This window comes from Cebidichthys violaceus, unplaced genomic scaffold (assembly GCF_023349555.1).
Source record: "Cebidichthys violaceus isolate CVI_PGR_0920_01 unplaced genomic scaffold, fCebVio1.0.p SCAF_16, whole genome shotgun sequence".
In the NCBI taxonomy this organism is placed as follows: Eukaryota; Metazoa; Chordata; class Actinopteri; order Perciformes; family Stichaeidae; genus Cebidichthys; species Cebidichthys violaceus.
The window spans coordinates 749,514-764,427 of NW_027176329.1; the positions used below are offsets into that span (position 1 = coordinate 749,514).

General features: G+C 45.0%; 1 protein-coding gene across 8 annotated transcripts in view; it reads right to left on the reverse strand.

The window, feature by feature from the left end:
* Positions 1–13,807, reverse strand: part of sh3gl3a (SH3-domain GRB2-like 3a) — a 30,580-nt gene extending 16,773 nt beyond the window's left edge. For all 8 annotated transcript variants that reach the window (XR_011102881.1, XR_011102880.1, XM_068710696.1 and 5 more), the window contains exon 1: positions 13,604–13,807. Coding sequence is in view for 6 of the 8 variants with exons in the window: in XM_068710696.1 (XP_068566797.1) it covers positions 13,604–13,648 (45 nt within the window). In the remaining 2 variants the exon portion in view is untranslated. The remainder of the gene's footprint in view (positions 1–13,603) is intronic.
* Positions 13,808–14,914: the final 1,107 nt, after the last annotated feature.

Here is a 14,914-nt window from a genome sequence, read left to right on the forward strand (position 1 = left end):
GTTAAATACATGAAAATATCAAAAATACAAAATTAGACTGTTCATTTATATGTCTAATGTAAAATAACATTAAAAAAAACATGTAACAGTGAAAAAATGCAACATTTCTGTTTTTATAAATAAAATAAAATAAATTAAATTCCAGGTTCATATGATTAGAAATACAATAATTTAATGTCATTTTACAGACACTAATTTTACTAAATTTACCACTTAAAATTTTGATTATTATCGTACATAATTGGTTATAAGTCAACTGGATCTCATTACTCACTGGATTGTGAGCTGTGATTGAGACGACACACAAACCCGTCCAGAGGATGAATAGTAGCACTAACATGCAAATAGATACGCTAGGCCGACTTATTCTGAAAATAACAATATGAGCCTAGTAAAGACGTGCTCTACGTTAGATATTGTGGCTCCTGTTGACATAACAGTCCATGTCCATGAGGTCTGACCCCGGGACATTCAGCTCACCCAATGAGCTTCTCATTGCTACGTCTGCCGATCACACAGTCGTACTTGGAAACTAGCACGTCACGTACAACTCCAGTTAGTCATCGGTTCAAAAGGACATCCTCATTACAGCACGTGGAGCCTCAGTGATGGAGCCTCAGTGATGGAGCCTCAGTGGTGGAGCCTCAGTGATGGAGCCTCAGTGGTGGAGCCTCAGTGGAGGAGCCTCAGTGATGGAGCCTCAGTGATGGAGCCTCAGTGGAGGAGCCTCAGTGATGGAGCCTCAGTGGTGGAGCCTCAGTGGAGGAGCCTCAGTGATGGAGCCTCAGTGGAGGAGCCTCAGTAATGGAGCGTCAGTGATGGAGCCTCAGTGATGGAGCCTCAGTGATGGAGCCTCAGTGGAGGAGCCTCAGTAATGGAGCGTCAGTGATGGAGCCTCAGTGGAGGAGCCTCAGTGATGGAGCCTCAGTGGAGGAGCCTCAGTAATGGAGCGTCAGTGATGGAGCCTCAGTGATGGAGCCTCAGTGATGGAGCCTCAGTGGAGGAGCCTCAGTAATGGAGCGTCAGTGATGGAGCCTCAGTGGAGGAGCCTCAGTGATGGAGCCTCAGTGGAGGAGCCTCAGCTGGCTGGTGATCACGACCTGCTCGTTTTTCACATAACAACATCTGCCCATCCTCAATCCAATACAAGAATTATACGATGGAAGTGTCGTCAGTTAACGTGTGCAGCAGTGCAGTTGTTGTCATCACCTGGTTGCTTGTTTATCCGTTCTCTCCTTTTGAACCTCCACAGATCCTCTGAGCTTCAGCACTGAAGTCCTCGTGCGTCCCTGAAGCTCCACGACACCAGAGACCACCTCCAGTCTGGCTCGATTCTGCTGACACTGCGTAACCTGCCTCACATATAGCTGAAGAGACTGAAGTCTACATGTTGCTGTTTGCCACAGTGATTTTGTATGTTAAGAAGTGGTGGCCAATGGCGACCCTATTGTCTGCGACCCTCATTTTATTATTATTACTATTTTGATTGATTTTCACATTTACATAATGTTGCTGGTCACAAGCCGACGTGTGCTGAATAGAGATGCTGAGCCGGACGGGTGAGTGCGAGAGAAGCGTCGCCTTGTGTCGGTGAATGACGACAGGAGCACCGGAGAAAGCAATTAAATCCACTGACTCACTGAGGACAATTAAATCCACAATGCAATTATCTGACATCGGAAGTGAGGTAAAGGCCGCGCATTAAATACTCCTGCATTTTATCTATCCGGTGGTCCAGTAGAGCTGCGGTCTGTTTCACCAGCTGATGGAACGTTTCAAAAGTGTAAAATCAGCATTGATTGTTTCACAATAAACTTTCCACTTTAATCAGTTGCACCATCGCTAGTGATGCTACAACAAGCTACAGGTCAATGGTGATATGAACCCTTACCATTCAGTAGTTTCATAAACACAAGCCAACCTGGTCAATCTAAACACAGAGCCACAACCCTGTCCCTGTCCAGGTGTTCAGTGAGTGTGTGTGTGTGTGTGTGTGTGTGTGTGTGTGTGTGTGCAAGTGCTGCCAGCAGTAGGAGAGTTGTAGGCACCAAGTGGGTCAGAGCCTGGATAAAATTAGCAGACTGAGAGCTGAGGAATGAGCCCAGTGTGGCTGCCGGAGCCTTTCTAGGACAGAGGAGGGGGCGGCGTGCTGAGAGCAATGAACAGGACGGTACCGCTGTACATCTCTACAGCCTGATCCATCACGTCACGAGAACCTTACATAACTTGCGATCATGTTTTTTCACCCAACAGCTAACCGAATACCTGAACGCTTTTGGGGAAAACACGGTGCCTTAAAAGCTGTTTTTAAGTCTAAGTGACTCGTGGGTCCAACATCTTTTAAATTGTTCCAGTATTGAGGGAGAAGTAACTCCTCAACGTCAGGCTCAGATTCTTATTATAAGGAGCCTACAGAGAATCAAAACGCCTTTCCTCTGCTTCCACTTGTTCCGGTCTGTTTGTTGCTGTGTCATGTGACTCGTTGAAGACGACTGTGGAACGTGAGTGAGAGCTGGAGTACAGAGCTGCTGCTGTTATTTAAAAGATGGTTAATGTCACGGCTGACAGAGAGAGACGTTCTAACAGACCGTATCGGGTGAAAAGTAAAGAAAGAGTTGCATGCTGGGACGATGGCGATGATGCACGAGTACAAGCTGCAGCAGCAGGTGACAGCTGGGCAACAAATGGCCGGCGCCGCCTCTGCTTTTAATCCACGCCGACGGCATCGGATCTACACATTAGCACTGCAATCATCCTGAGCAGTGAACTGAGACCGAACAGTGAAAACGCTCCCACTGACTGTGCTTTATAGACGAGAGCGAGCTCACCACGACCACCTTCCTCAGGATGTTAGCTTCATTCTTTTAAGTCACACATCAGAGACGACACCAGCAGTGCACGTTTGTTTGTAGTCATTTCTTTGATTGTGGTCTTCCTGTACTCTGAACACAGGTGGGGGAGGGGGTGCACACACTTGTTCCTTCCTTTGTAGAGAGCACGTACACACACACACACACACACACACACACACACACACACACACACACACACAGGTGGCAGCACAATATCTTTGTCACTACCAACATCCGTATCTAGGCAGAACCTCAGGGTCTCTCTCAGTGGAGCAGTGTGTCGTCTCCAATACCTGAGGAGGATAACCAACAACACCGTCGTAGGTAAGGAGTGCATTAAACCGTGTTTTATCAGCTGTAGCGTAAGCTGCAAATGTTAGCCTCCCTGGCTAAATGCAGTAGCATGCTACCTTGTCCGTTATAGTCCTGGTTTCAAGCTGGGTGTCAAATAAAACACAAAAATGTCAACAACAGTCATGAACAAACTGTCCCGTTAATTCACCACAATCACAATAATACTATGAATGTATCATTTTGTATATATTATAACATTAGTGCTTACTCTTTAAAACCTAAACGTAGTGGTGTTTACATTTGTTTTCACGCCGATCGTATCACGTTATTTCGTCGTGTTTATCCGCCGCACCTTGAAGGCCGGTCCGTGAAAATATTGTCTTACATGAAACCGGTCCGTGGACCGCCGGTCTACCGCACTGCTGTATGTACCAGTCCAAACACGGGACCGCCATCATCCATTCCCCCCACTGCAGACTGGAACGTAATCAGTGAAGTCCAGCTCTGGTCATAGATCAGTGCGGCTCTGCTCCAGCAGAGACCCAGAGCCGCCGTCACACCGCCGTTCATCAAGCAAGAGTGTTTGTACATGTCAACACTGCACAGAGTCCTGTAAACCGTCTCACAAAGACACCTGTTCTATAGAGCAGATACTTAGCATCTCCCATTTTTACTTGATGAATTACAGACAATGCAGATCACAGATGGTTTACTATATACAGCACTTATCACAAATCACTAGAGGGCCCACAGTAGTTGCCAACTGGTATTTTCATGCATGACAAGTAGAAACAAACGTCATAAATTAGACCTATTAGTGAGACATTAGTCAATAAACAATTACTGCTGACAATATACATATAATGTTAATTCTGCTTTATTAAAGCACTAGTCCAGTCAAACCAGATCGGAGGCTTAGTCACTGACGGTACAGTGTGTTCAGCCTAGAATTAAATCACAAAAAAATGCTCTTATTGTCAAGAACTCAAATAGAGCTCTAAACCGTGAGATAAAGCCCTTCTTTCCTGTAACTCATTAAACAAGTGGAACAAGTGAAGTGGTCTGAGCAGAGACTTGACATTAGATTACGAGACGAATAAGAAAGGTTGGACTTAAAGACAGCGAGGTCAATTCAATGATTCCTGTTTTGCAGGGTGTTTAATAATGAGTCGCACTAATTAATGCAATGTGGGGATAATATTCAGGATAATATTCAGGACAAGTCATAAGGCGTTCCAGGTTGGCTGGACTGTGTGTCTGCAGAAGTGAAAAGTGAACAACCAGAGCGTGACGCTCTGCCTGTTTGCTGCTCTGTGACGCATCGTCCGTCTGTCGCTGATCACACTTTCCCCTCGGCTCAGATACGCTGCTGACGGAGTCAAACCACACAGCCTCCTGGAGCACTTCAAAATGAAACGTGGACTCTCTCGAGGCGGCGAATCACCGGCCGACACACACGTACACACAGGACTTGGCGCTGTGTGTTTGTGCGTGTTAGCTGAGCCGTATTGTTGTTACCGTGTCTCCCAGAGGACATGTGTCTCAGACAGAGCAGCAGCTCCACCGACGCCGTCAGAGAGGCGGCTGCAGATATCGAAGCCAACGCAGCTTTTAGAATCCACGGCTCTAAAGCTGCGTCGGTTGAGAGCTATGGCCTTCTTGCTGTTTTGAGCAGCAGTGTGTTTGTTCAGCGGTCGGTGGAATGAGATGGAAACTGGAGCCACCCAACAATGTCCAGCTGAGATCACGGTCACTCAAATACGCCGTCCTCCTTCTGACCGACCCGATCAAGAGTATGTTAAAAAAAGAAGAAAAAAAGAAGCTAAAAGCCGTGTGTCTTTAGGTTCACATTACACAATGACTGGTGGAGCTTCAACCATCCATCGTTTGAGGGGAGGTCCTTCACAGAAGCAGAGACATGACATGAAGGGCAGGAATACAAACCAGAGACGCTATGAATTCCCTTAAAGTCCCTCATCTGATACTACAGAGGGTCCAAACTATCTCATAAGAGCAGCAAACCGTCACCAGAGAGAGCTGCTAGTCATTGATTGTACCGCTGGCTCAACAGCACACGGTACAGTGTTGTCAATGGAGGGCTCAAGGTCCATGAAGGGGCTTTATGGGCTCCCGAGCTCAGTGCTGAATAGCCGGTCATGGTTTCTTTAACACCCAGAAGGTTACAGATACTAACAAACATGTCCTCTGCAGGTCTACAGGTCTACAACTGTACAACACTATTCTAAACATACTGAAGCAACATGCTTTCCCTCCCACACATGTGAGTGTGTGTGTGTGTGTGTGTGTGTTTGGTTAGAAACCTACAGTGTCTCATGTGTGTCCATTTGTCTGCTAGTTGAAAAGCTTGAGATGTCCTTGGTTAGATAACACAATGAAAGGAGCCATTCATTCAGCATTTACTGTATACACACTGTTATCTACCAACAGCATTGTCAATGTGTGTGTGTGTGTGTGTGTGTGTGTGTGTGTGTGTGTGTGTGTGTGTGTGGGCTGGGTGTATATGGAACCAAAGCTTTCAGTCTGCTCGGTGTGTTCAGAGGGGCTATTGGGGGTTGTTGACCTGTGTGTTCATGTTTCAGTGTGTACAGGAAGGAAGAGGCCGTCTAGCCTGCGTTGTGTTGTTTGTGTTCCTCATGGAGGCCGTGGTTCCTCTCGTCTTTCCATGCAGCTCTTGATATTAAGCTTTTTCAGAGATGTCTTTTCCAAAATGGAAAATGTAGGCCTGTTAATAAACAAATGAAATGAACAGAAACTACTGCAAAAAACCCATCAATCAATTCTAAATGTCTTCTTTCTGCTTTGTTACTGTCGTATATGGTCTTCAAAAGACTGTTTATTCAAGTGTCTCGACAAAACCAACATTTCTTAAGATCGCATTCAAATTGTTACTGTTTGGAGCCTGAACGCACCACAGTGGAACTGAATGGAACCTCCGTTGGCGTTAACCGGTGGCTCCGTTCTCAGCAGGACTGTGCTTGGGAGAGATCCTGTGTAACTGTGATTACTCTGAGCAGGATGCATGACAATGAATTACAATATAACAGGATTAAGTGAGTCGTTAGCATGCAGTTAGCTCCGTTATTTAGTCGAGCAGGACTGTGCTGCTAACAGCAGCTAACGTTAACTGATGTTAGACTACGTTTCACCGATTCCAACAGACTGGCAGTTGACGATGTAACGTTAGTAGTATGAGGGAAGACTAGAGACTAGAAAGCATAAATGCGGGTCTTCTGATCACACGTGTTTATTGAACATATGAACCCGAAGAAAGATGTTTACTTGCAGGTGTTAACGTTGAGCTCTGCAATGAAACTTTTATCATCCAGTCATTAAAAGTCTGGACCCTTTCAGATCAGATCAGGTGGACCACATGATCGAGTTCAGACCTGAGCCAGGTGTGGACAGCATCCGAACAGTCCATCAAACGTTCTCGCATCACCTGAGGGAGGACCAAGGGAAGGGAGGAGGAAACCAGCTGAGAGCTGCTGTCTGAGTCGTGGTATCCATGACGATACCCTGCTGCTGAAGAACAAACATTTCTTGATTTTGCTGCTGCAAAATATAAGCTTTTCAATAGCAAAATAACAGTGGACCTTTAGTGTGAAGAAGTTATTTAAAATCAGCAGAGTTAGCGGAGCTTTGTTAGCTTAATACTGCGGGGAGGAAGCAGCGGAGAGGACTTGTCTTTAATTGGGACTTCATCACGTTGGACACGTGTAAAGAACGTGATCGTGAGTTCTGACCCAGTGCAGCCGATCACAGGAGTCGCGTTGAAAAGAACCACGGCCTCAGACGGATCTAACCCCAACCCGACGGCTCTGTTTCTGGGAATCTAATCTCCTGACAAACAGTGAGTGAGTTAACAATCAGGAGACTTACAAGAAATCTAATTCATCTTTTCTGAGAAAACAAAATGCATCAGACAAGGTTGCATCTGATGTAATCGTATTAATCCTCCTTCGTCATGGGTTGAAGCTGCCGCTCCAGGTAATTGGCTCATTAGAGGCCCGTCCAGAGCAGGGACACACTTGTCCGTTAGCATCAGCAGCGTCGTTAGCTGACGAGTCCTGTACAGATCTAGTTATTATTCCTTCACTCGGGCCGCATGCTGTGAGCCGTATTTTGTGTTGCAGCACAAAAAAATAAAACCGGTGTTGAAACTTTAGCTGCGAACTCTTCTTCAACTCATTTCCTTCATCAAAGAGGAACTCAATGACCTAATATTACACATCAAGGTGTGTGTACAGGTGTTGATAGTGCCTCACGTGTTAAAACGTCACATCAAGCCTGCGTGTCTCCAGAGGGAGCTGTTTGCAGTCTGATCACCTTCCTCTAAAGTCAGCATAGATGGGGCTGAGGGGCGAACTACCCTCCATCTCTAACCAAACTATCGGTGCTCAAGTTGCATCATGGGTAATGCAGGCCCTGGTTTTGACAAGGAAGAAGAATGCCCAGAATATACTATACTATATATATATATATATATATATATATATATATATATATATATATACTGTAGAAAACATACTAGAAAGTCAGATATGACATTGTTGCAGTTAATGAGGACTAGGTTTGATCCGATGTAAAAATGTTCAGATGGGTTTGATTTTCAACACCAGTATACCTGATTTCACCACTAGATGTTCTGACTCAGCAGCTGCTCCTGAGTGGACCGTAATGCGACGGAGAACCTCTCAGTGGTGATACAGTCGTAACCCTAACCCATCACAAGAAGCAGGACAACTGACACGTCGTGTTCTTTCCCTCACAACGACCGTTTACCTTCACCTTTCCTCTTATCGGCTCATGATCCTAAATGTTGCCATGTAGTTTTTAACGGAGACTCAACACAACGAGCACCTCTTCCACCTCGACAGAATTCCGGTCTCAGTAACTTACACAGAGCCTGTACAACACTGTCTGTTCATAACTGACATAATATCATGTTGTCATATCGATTATTACTAAAACGCAATACAAGCTGGATTTAGCGCCGTGACGCCGTCAGCTCTTGAATTTGTTACTTCATGAAAACACGACGGATTATCTGAAGATGATGAAAGCTGGCTACGCCATTTCCACCATTGAAAGCAACAGATTGAAACCCAGAGCCTCAGTGTGTGACCTTTGCTAAACCACAGCTACAAACTAAAAGATGTACTAAGAGACTAGTCACAGCTGAACAGATCCAGGTGGTTTGCCAACCTGGAAGTGGAGCCACAGTGGAAACTACTGTTGTGGCACATCATATACCCATAATCCCTTGTGCCCCTGCTCATTTCCCCCGTACATCTTTGTTTCTTGAAGAGCATCAGCAGTGAACTTTCTATCAGCAACCAGAAACAAAAGGTCTGGGTCTGTATTCTGAAGATTGCCCTCAACTTCTCCCACTGCTTTTAATGCCACAAATCCACCACAATCTGGATTCCATGGCAGCTGAAATCTCATTCCCGGGAATGAGATTTGAGTCCCAAATGATTAGTTCTGCTGAGGTTTCCCACAAATGCTTTTTCAATGTAACAAAGACGACAGATACCATTTGCATAATGTAGCAATTTGGCACATGTGGAGCTTTATGGAGCGTTATGGTGGATGAGTAGTAAGAACACTCTGACACTCTGAGTTTTCTATTGATTTTCTGAAATATGTGTTGCACAAACTGAACGCATGTCAAGTCCTTGAATAAAAGAAAACGTTCTTAAATAAAGGTTTTTAAATACATATTTAAAACACCGAAGTGTGTAACCACTCGGACGATCACAACACTCCAGACCTCTTGTTAGAAACAACGTCTTTGGTCAGTTGAACAGAAAAGCTACCGAGATCGTATTTCCTTGTTTCAGTAGATCATGTATCAGCTGCTGCTCTGCTGGAAGGCTTTCGTTCTGAACCATCAGCGTAACCCCGTCGCCGTGACGCCACACACACGGTCCCTCATCGCTCCGTCACCGGAGATGGGTGGAGTCTTCTCACCGAGGTGTCGGCTGCATCGAGTGGATTCTGATTCTGTGGCAGGCTGCACATGTACATAGGTTACAGTGATAACATGCTGTACTGTGACCTGTGGTGAAGACATGAGGCAGCTCAGACCCTCACTTACTTTAACCCCGTCTGTTCTCACAGACTTCACACTTAAAGCTTTGCTTCACGTCGGCCTTCACGACAGCAGAATTTTGGGGTGGTTGCGTTTTTGTAACTTTCTGAAACGGACCTTCTCTACACACCGATTGGGTGTGTTAGCTATGAAACGGTTTGGACTTTTATTTCTTTGATTTTCATTGTCATATTATTATTATTGTATTAAGAAATACATAAAACATCAGCTGAAATCAGCTACAACATGAAAAAACGCTGAGTATCGTCTGAGTATCCCACTCAGATACAGTAGAAGTCTCAGGGGAGGACAGGGTGTGAGCCGTCAGAGTAATAAAGCTCCAGTAGGTTCCACGTGTACAGTGGACTTTACACAGTGGGCTAAGCATTAGATCAGAAACAACAGAGCTGTTATCAAGACATAGAGGCCCTCAGCGGACATCTGGGTCATGTGTCACCACGGTGTCTTTATACCTTCTCATACTCAATTCATATTACTCATCTTTTATTCATTTATTAGGGATGACTATCCACATCTTCAGTGTGACCGTTATTCCATTTCTGGACAGATTTGAATGGGTTCTAGTTTCCACACACTACCACTTCCTGACCAACACAATGGGCTCAGATTCTGGAGCCCCATCATCTCGACCTGTGCTCGAGAGTCTGATGCCACCGGTCCCTGCTCCCAGGAAAGAGCTGGGATGCATTGCTGGGAGACGAATGTCTAGGAAACCTTCCTGAGCCGGATGAGCGGATAGCAAATGGATCATAGTATGACTGACTTGGATTGTTGTGCTAAATGTTAATAAAGACGCATGGCTAAATGTTTCGACACAAATGTCTTTTTAAGTATTACACAACAGTTTTGATAATGTGATAACAATTTCATCTTCTAGTTCCAGCGACAAATATGAGGATTTTCAGATTTCCTCTGTTTTCAGTCATTGTAAACTGAATATGTTGGTGTTTAGAATAAAACATCTGAAAAATGTCATCTTGTGGTGGACTTTCCCCCCGCATTAAAAGATTGACTGGTGAATCCCCCAAAAATATCCATCTGGTTAATAGATAATAAAAATAGTAATGTTAAATAACGATAACAATAATAACTGTAAGCTGCAGCCCTAACTGAAAGTTCCAACTCATGGAAAACAGAGCAGCAGCAGATTGTACAATTCAGTCAATCAGTGTTGACTTAGAGGCAGATGAAAGATGCACATCTGTAAAGTTCATGCTAAGGCCAGCAAGTACATCCCACTACATTCCCATCGCCCGCTTTTTAACACGAGTGGAATCAGAATCAGATACGGTTGAAATAAACAGGAAGTGTTTCTCTTCCCAGTTATCTATTGCCGGCATCAGCCTCGGTCTCAATATCAGGAAACAGGTGGAATACCAAACAATGTTTTTGATGTACATCATGACATCACTCTAGTTCTAAAAGCTGCTCTTCTGTTTGCTTGTTTTTTGCAGGGGTCATAGGTCGGATTGGCACAGTCTGGTATTATTGTTAGACGGTGTTTTGCAGAAGCAGGAAACCACTGTGGGTGACATGACTGCTGGAAAAGCTCTCAGTTGATTCTGGCTGCTCATCACAGGTAGAAAACACTGCACAGGAAATCAACACCTTGTCCACAGAAGCAAAGGCCCGTGTTTCATTTGCTCTTTGTTTCCTCGTATGCAATGACTAGAGAGCATGAAAGGGAAGACTTCCCACCGTGAGAGAGCCGGCGTCCATGGTACCTCACGAAACAGGCTGCAGCGCTAGTCCAATGCTCGCTGACTCTGATCAACGTGTGGAGGAGACGCACAACCACAACAACCACGAGCACAGACCCGACGCACAAACAGGAAGTGGCAGGTTGACATTTATCTGGTGCACACTGGAAGAACTCCACGAGATAGCTGGTGACATTCATCAACCCAGAGGATGACCCGACATGAGCAATGCTCTCTGCTGTGAGGGAACATGGGAGTTCTACAACACACCCCCGATGTGCGGCCTGACCTACGATGTCCAGTTAGGTCACCGGTGGTATTTGGTCCGGGACCTCAACGTCTTCTAATCCGAGGCGACCGGAAGGAATGTCCACAAAGGATAAGGTCGCATTTTGAGGAATTTCAGGAAAACATCGAACCAATATCACAATAAAAATTCAATTGCAATCGTTAAATTGTCTTGATTATGTATTAGAACACACAGATCCAGCAGGCAGCAGACTTGCATTGAGACAGGCCTCTGTGTCTGATGTCCCCCAGTTCTATTTGTCATATTTCAGGAGTCCCCGTCCCCGTCCCCGTCCCCGTCCCGCACAGATGTTTCACATGAACAGACTTCCAGAGGATCAGAGTGCATTATCCTTCACAGTCATTTATTTTTAAACGTCTCAGCAGAGTGCTGAGCATCCCTCTGCTGCTGTGGGAATGTCCATTAAGCTGAATATGAATGAACCTTTAGGCCCGTAGTTATGGTTTACAGAGTCAAACAATAAGAATAATCACAAACTTACTACTAGCAGACGCTTGTAGCTGAGCTTCTTTTTTCCCCCAACCAGAAACAGAAATTGCCCCAAATGATGGAGGCATTCCGTCAGTAGTGTCACCATTCAAAGAGAATCGTGGCATTCTATTTCTATTTGTTGGGTTGAGGTTGTAAATACCACGAGGCCTCTCTGGACGTCTGCAGCCACACATGTCGAGGTGACATAGCTGTTCGTGTCACGTGTGGAATAAAGACGGGCCCGGTTCTGCAGAGCACCGTGTGACCTCATCGGGGTCAGGGGTCAGATACAGAGCGGAACAAGCCAGGGATTCTAGGCTAGTTCTGGACAATATATTGATGTTATATTGAGATGGTGACACGAGACGAGACGTCGTCGTGAATTTCAGATATGGTAATGTGGCATAAGTGCTGTATGTTCCTGCTTTTAAAGGCTGCAGTTCTGTAAATTGATGTAATTCTCTGAACTTAACAGACTGTTATAAATGTTCTATTATTGGCCTTTACCCACCGAGTCATTGGATCCACATTACTGCAAATAATTAGTGAATAGCTCACCCTAAAATGTCTCCACAGTATTAATATGTAGCATGCCCCGCTCCGTACAGTCACAGACACAAAGGATCAAGACGTTAATGTTTTAAAAAGTGACGATCAGCAGAGGTATCCTAAACACCTAAATATCAATATAGTATTAGACTCAAACATGCAGGAACGACCAGCTATAAAACAAACAGGAACGTCGCAAGCAGTAAAAACATTACAGTGAGAAATAAAATAATCTATAAACATATTGATCACAGTCACTTTAAGACCAGTCTTGGCTGAAACTGACCTACATTTGAGACTCACAACCAGCTGAAGGTAAAGCTCTACGTGTGCTCCATCAGCTCTACACAAGGAACTCACAACTGGACCCCAGTCCACATACGTTCTGGTCGGGTAGCAGAGCCCCTCGGTGCCCAACGGCCCAACGCATCATCACACTGCATGTGTTATGAGGGGGTCACACCGGGCCAGTGAGGGTCAAGCCTCAAACCCAGTTGAATTGAACCCCTTGATGTCCCTGATGATGTCCCTGATGTCCCTCAAACAGGTGGAAACGTGTCCACTGCTCCATGGCGTTTTACCTGAACGTTCGCAATGGTTCACGGTTACTCACGGACGCCCACCCTGGTGTATTTCGGTGGACCGACAGGCCCCGGAAGTGGAATCTCACGAGTGAAGTGCACCTCAGCAGCAGTGGATGCATCCCGAGATCACAGATCACACAACATCTACAAGAGCTTCTGTCTGTGCAGCTGTGTGGAAGTCTTACAGTATTTTTTCACTTCTCTTCACACTATGATGTCACCATGTTCCCGCCACTGGTGCGAGGTCGGAAACAACACTTTCTAACGTGTGATGTTGTATTAAAGTACAATATATGGTATTGAAGTGGTGTGCTGCGAACTGAATAACACGTCCACGACAATGCCGACGTGTCTGTGGGGTCTCAGTGTTTCGTAAGCAGTCGTGAATGAACTCAAACTACGACTGTGCGGCTCGTTAACGTGTGGGAATACGTTAAATCTTCGGATCTTTCAACGGAGTCCGGTGTGGCGTTGTCTCGGTGCTGAACCAACTTATCTGAATGAAAAAGTGACGCGACACAGAGAGCCTAACAATGCCCGCTGTGGCGCCACATTTACACGTAAATCAATATAAATAGTTACAGTTTGACACTTTAAATGTTTGCTAAGCACCAGAAGCCGGATTCCGGTCGACCGTTCTTCGCGAACACGGTCCACATCCAAAACAATTGTTTGTTATGAACGAGCAATAACGGGCGCCTCCATACCTGACTGGCTTTGTGGAACTGTTTCTTCAGCCCGGCCACAGACATCTTGGGACCAACGTGTGCGGCTTCACCTCCGGGGGGGAAATGTCTCGTAAAAGCTCTCAGGGGAACGTGAGGAACCAGCCGTACGTTGGAGAAATAGCCAGGCGAGTCCACAACACTGCGCTCATCAGTCACCGCCGCTCGCGATGGAGTCAAGCGAGACCCGAGGTGAGTCAAGCGCAGAAAGAGAAGGCGCAACCGGAAATAGATCTGTTGTCTTCAGAATAAAAGTGTCAATCTGAACGCTGAAAATTGGGCGCTTTTTGTGTCTTTACTTTATTGCTTCTCGTAGAGAATGAACAGTGTGAATAGTGTCGATACGGGGGGAATGTAATCATCGCAACTTTAAGTTTCACAGTAGACTGTTCACTAAACGATGGTTTTAGTTGTGGGTTACTCTGTGGTGGATTTTGACCAAGGCAAGTGTATTTGTACCGCACATTTCAACAACAAGGTAGTTCAAAGTGCTTCACATAAAACCATTAAAAGCATCAAAACATGATGCAAAAGAAAAGGAGATTTAAAAACAATTAAGAACATACATTGAAACATTAAAAAGCTAAAAATAGAATAATAGTTGCAGTGCAGTTTAAGAAATAAAATACAGTAGTAAAATGCAGAAATGGATTAATATCCTTGTATCTGGTTCAATCAAAGGCAGCAAACAGAGAAGTCTTCTGCTCAGAGACTCTGCTCACAGTACTGTGTCCAAAATAACTCTCAAATGCCTTGATATACGTCAATAAACAATGTCAATGTATTCTGTTTTACCCTGCAGAACGTGTCATCTTTCACTGTCATTTTGTTCAAGGCTGTGCGTCGCGAGACATTGGTCGGATACGGTTTTATTTTGAAAGTACAAACCGGAAACGTTACTCGGATTGATCCCGCTTGACTTGCTGAGTGGCGGAGGAGGAGAGGTTTTCCTGAATCGCAGAGATGTCGCCACATCTCAAACCCCATTGGCTGACAGCGGCTCGTGCGGAGGAAACCGCGGCGGAGGGAAAAGATGACTTCAAAAAATGACATGATTCGAATAAAAACATTGTAACAGGCTAACTTTAGTCTCCTCTTCAGTGAAGGTGCCGACATCTTGTGTCCATGGAACTTTTAAAATGGGAAAACACTTTCACGTTTATACACACATAATAATTGTTCAAGTTTATTCAACTTTTGTTTACCAAACAAAGTAAACACAAACCAGCTGAGCCACCACACAGCATCATACTACAGTACGTCAGTTGTTTTAATTTTTTTTTAATATAATAT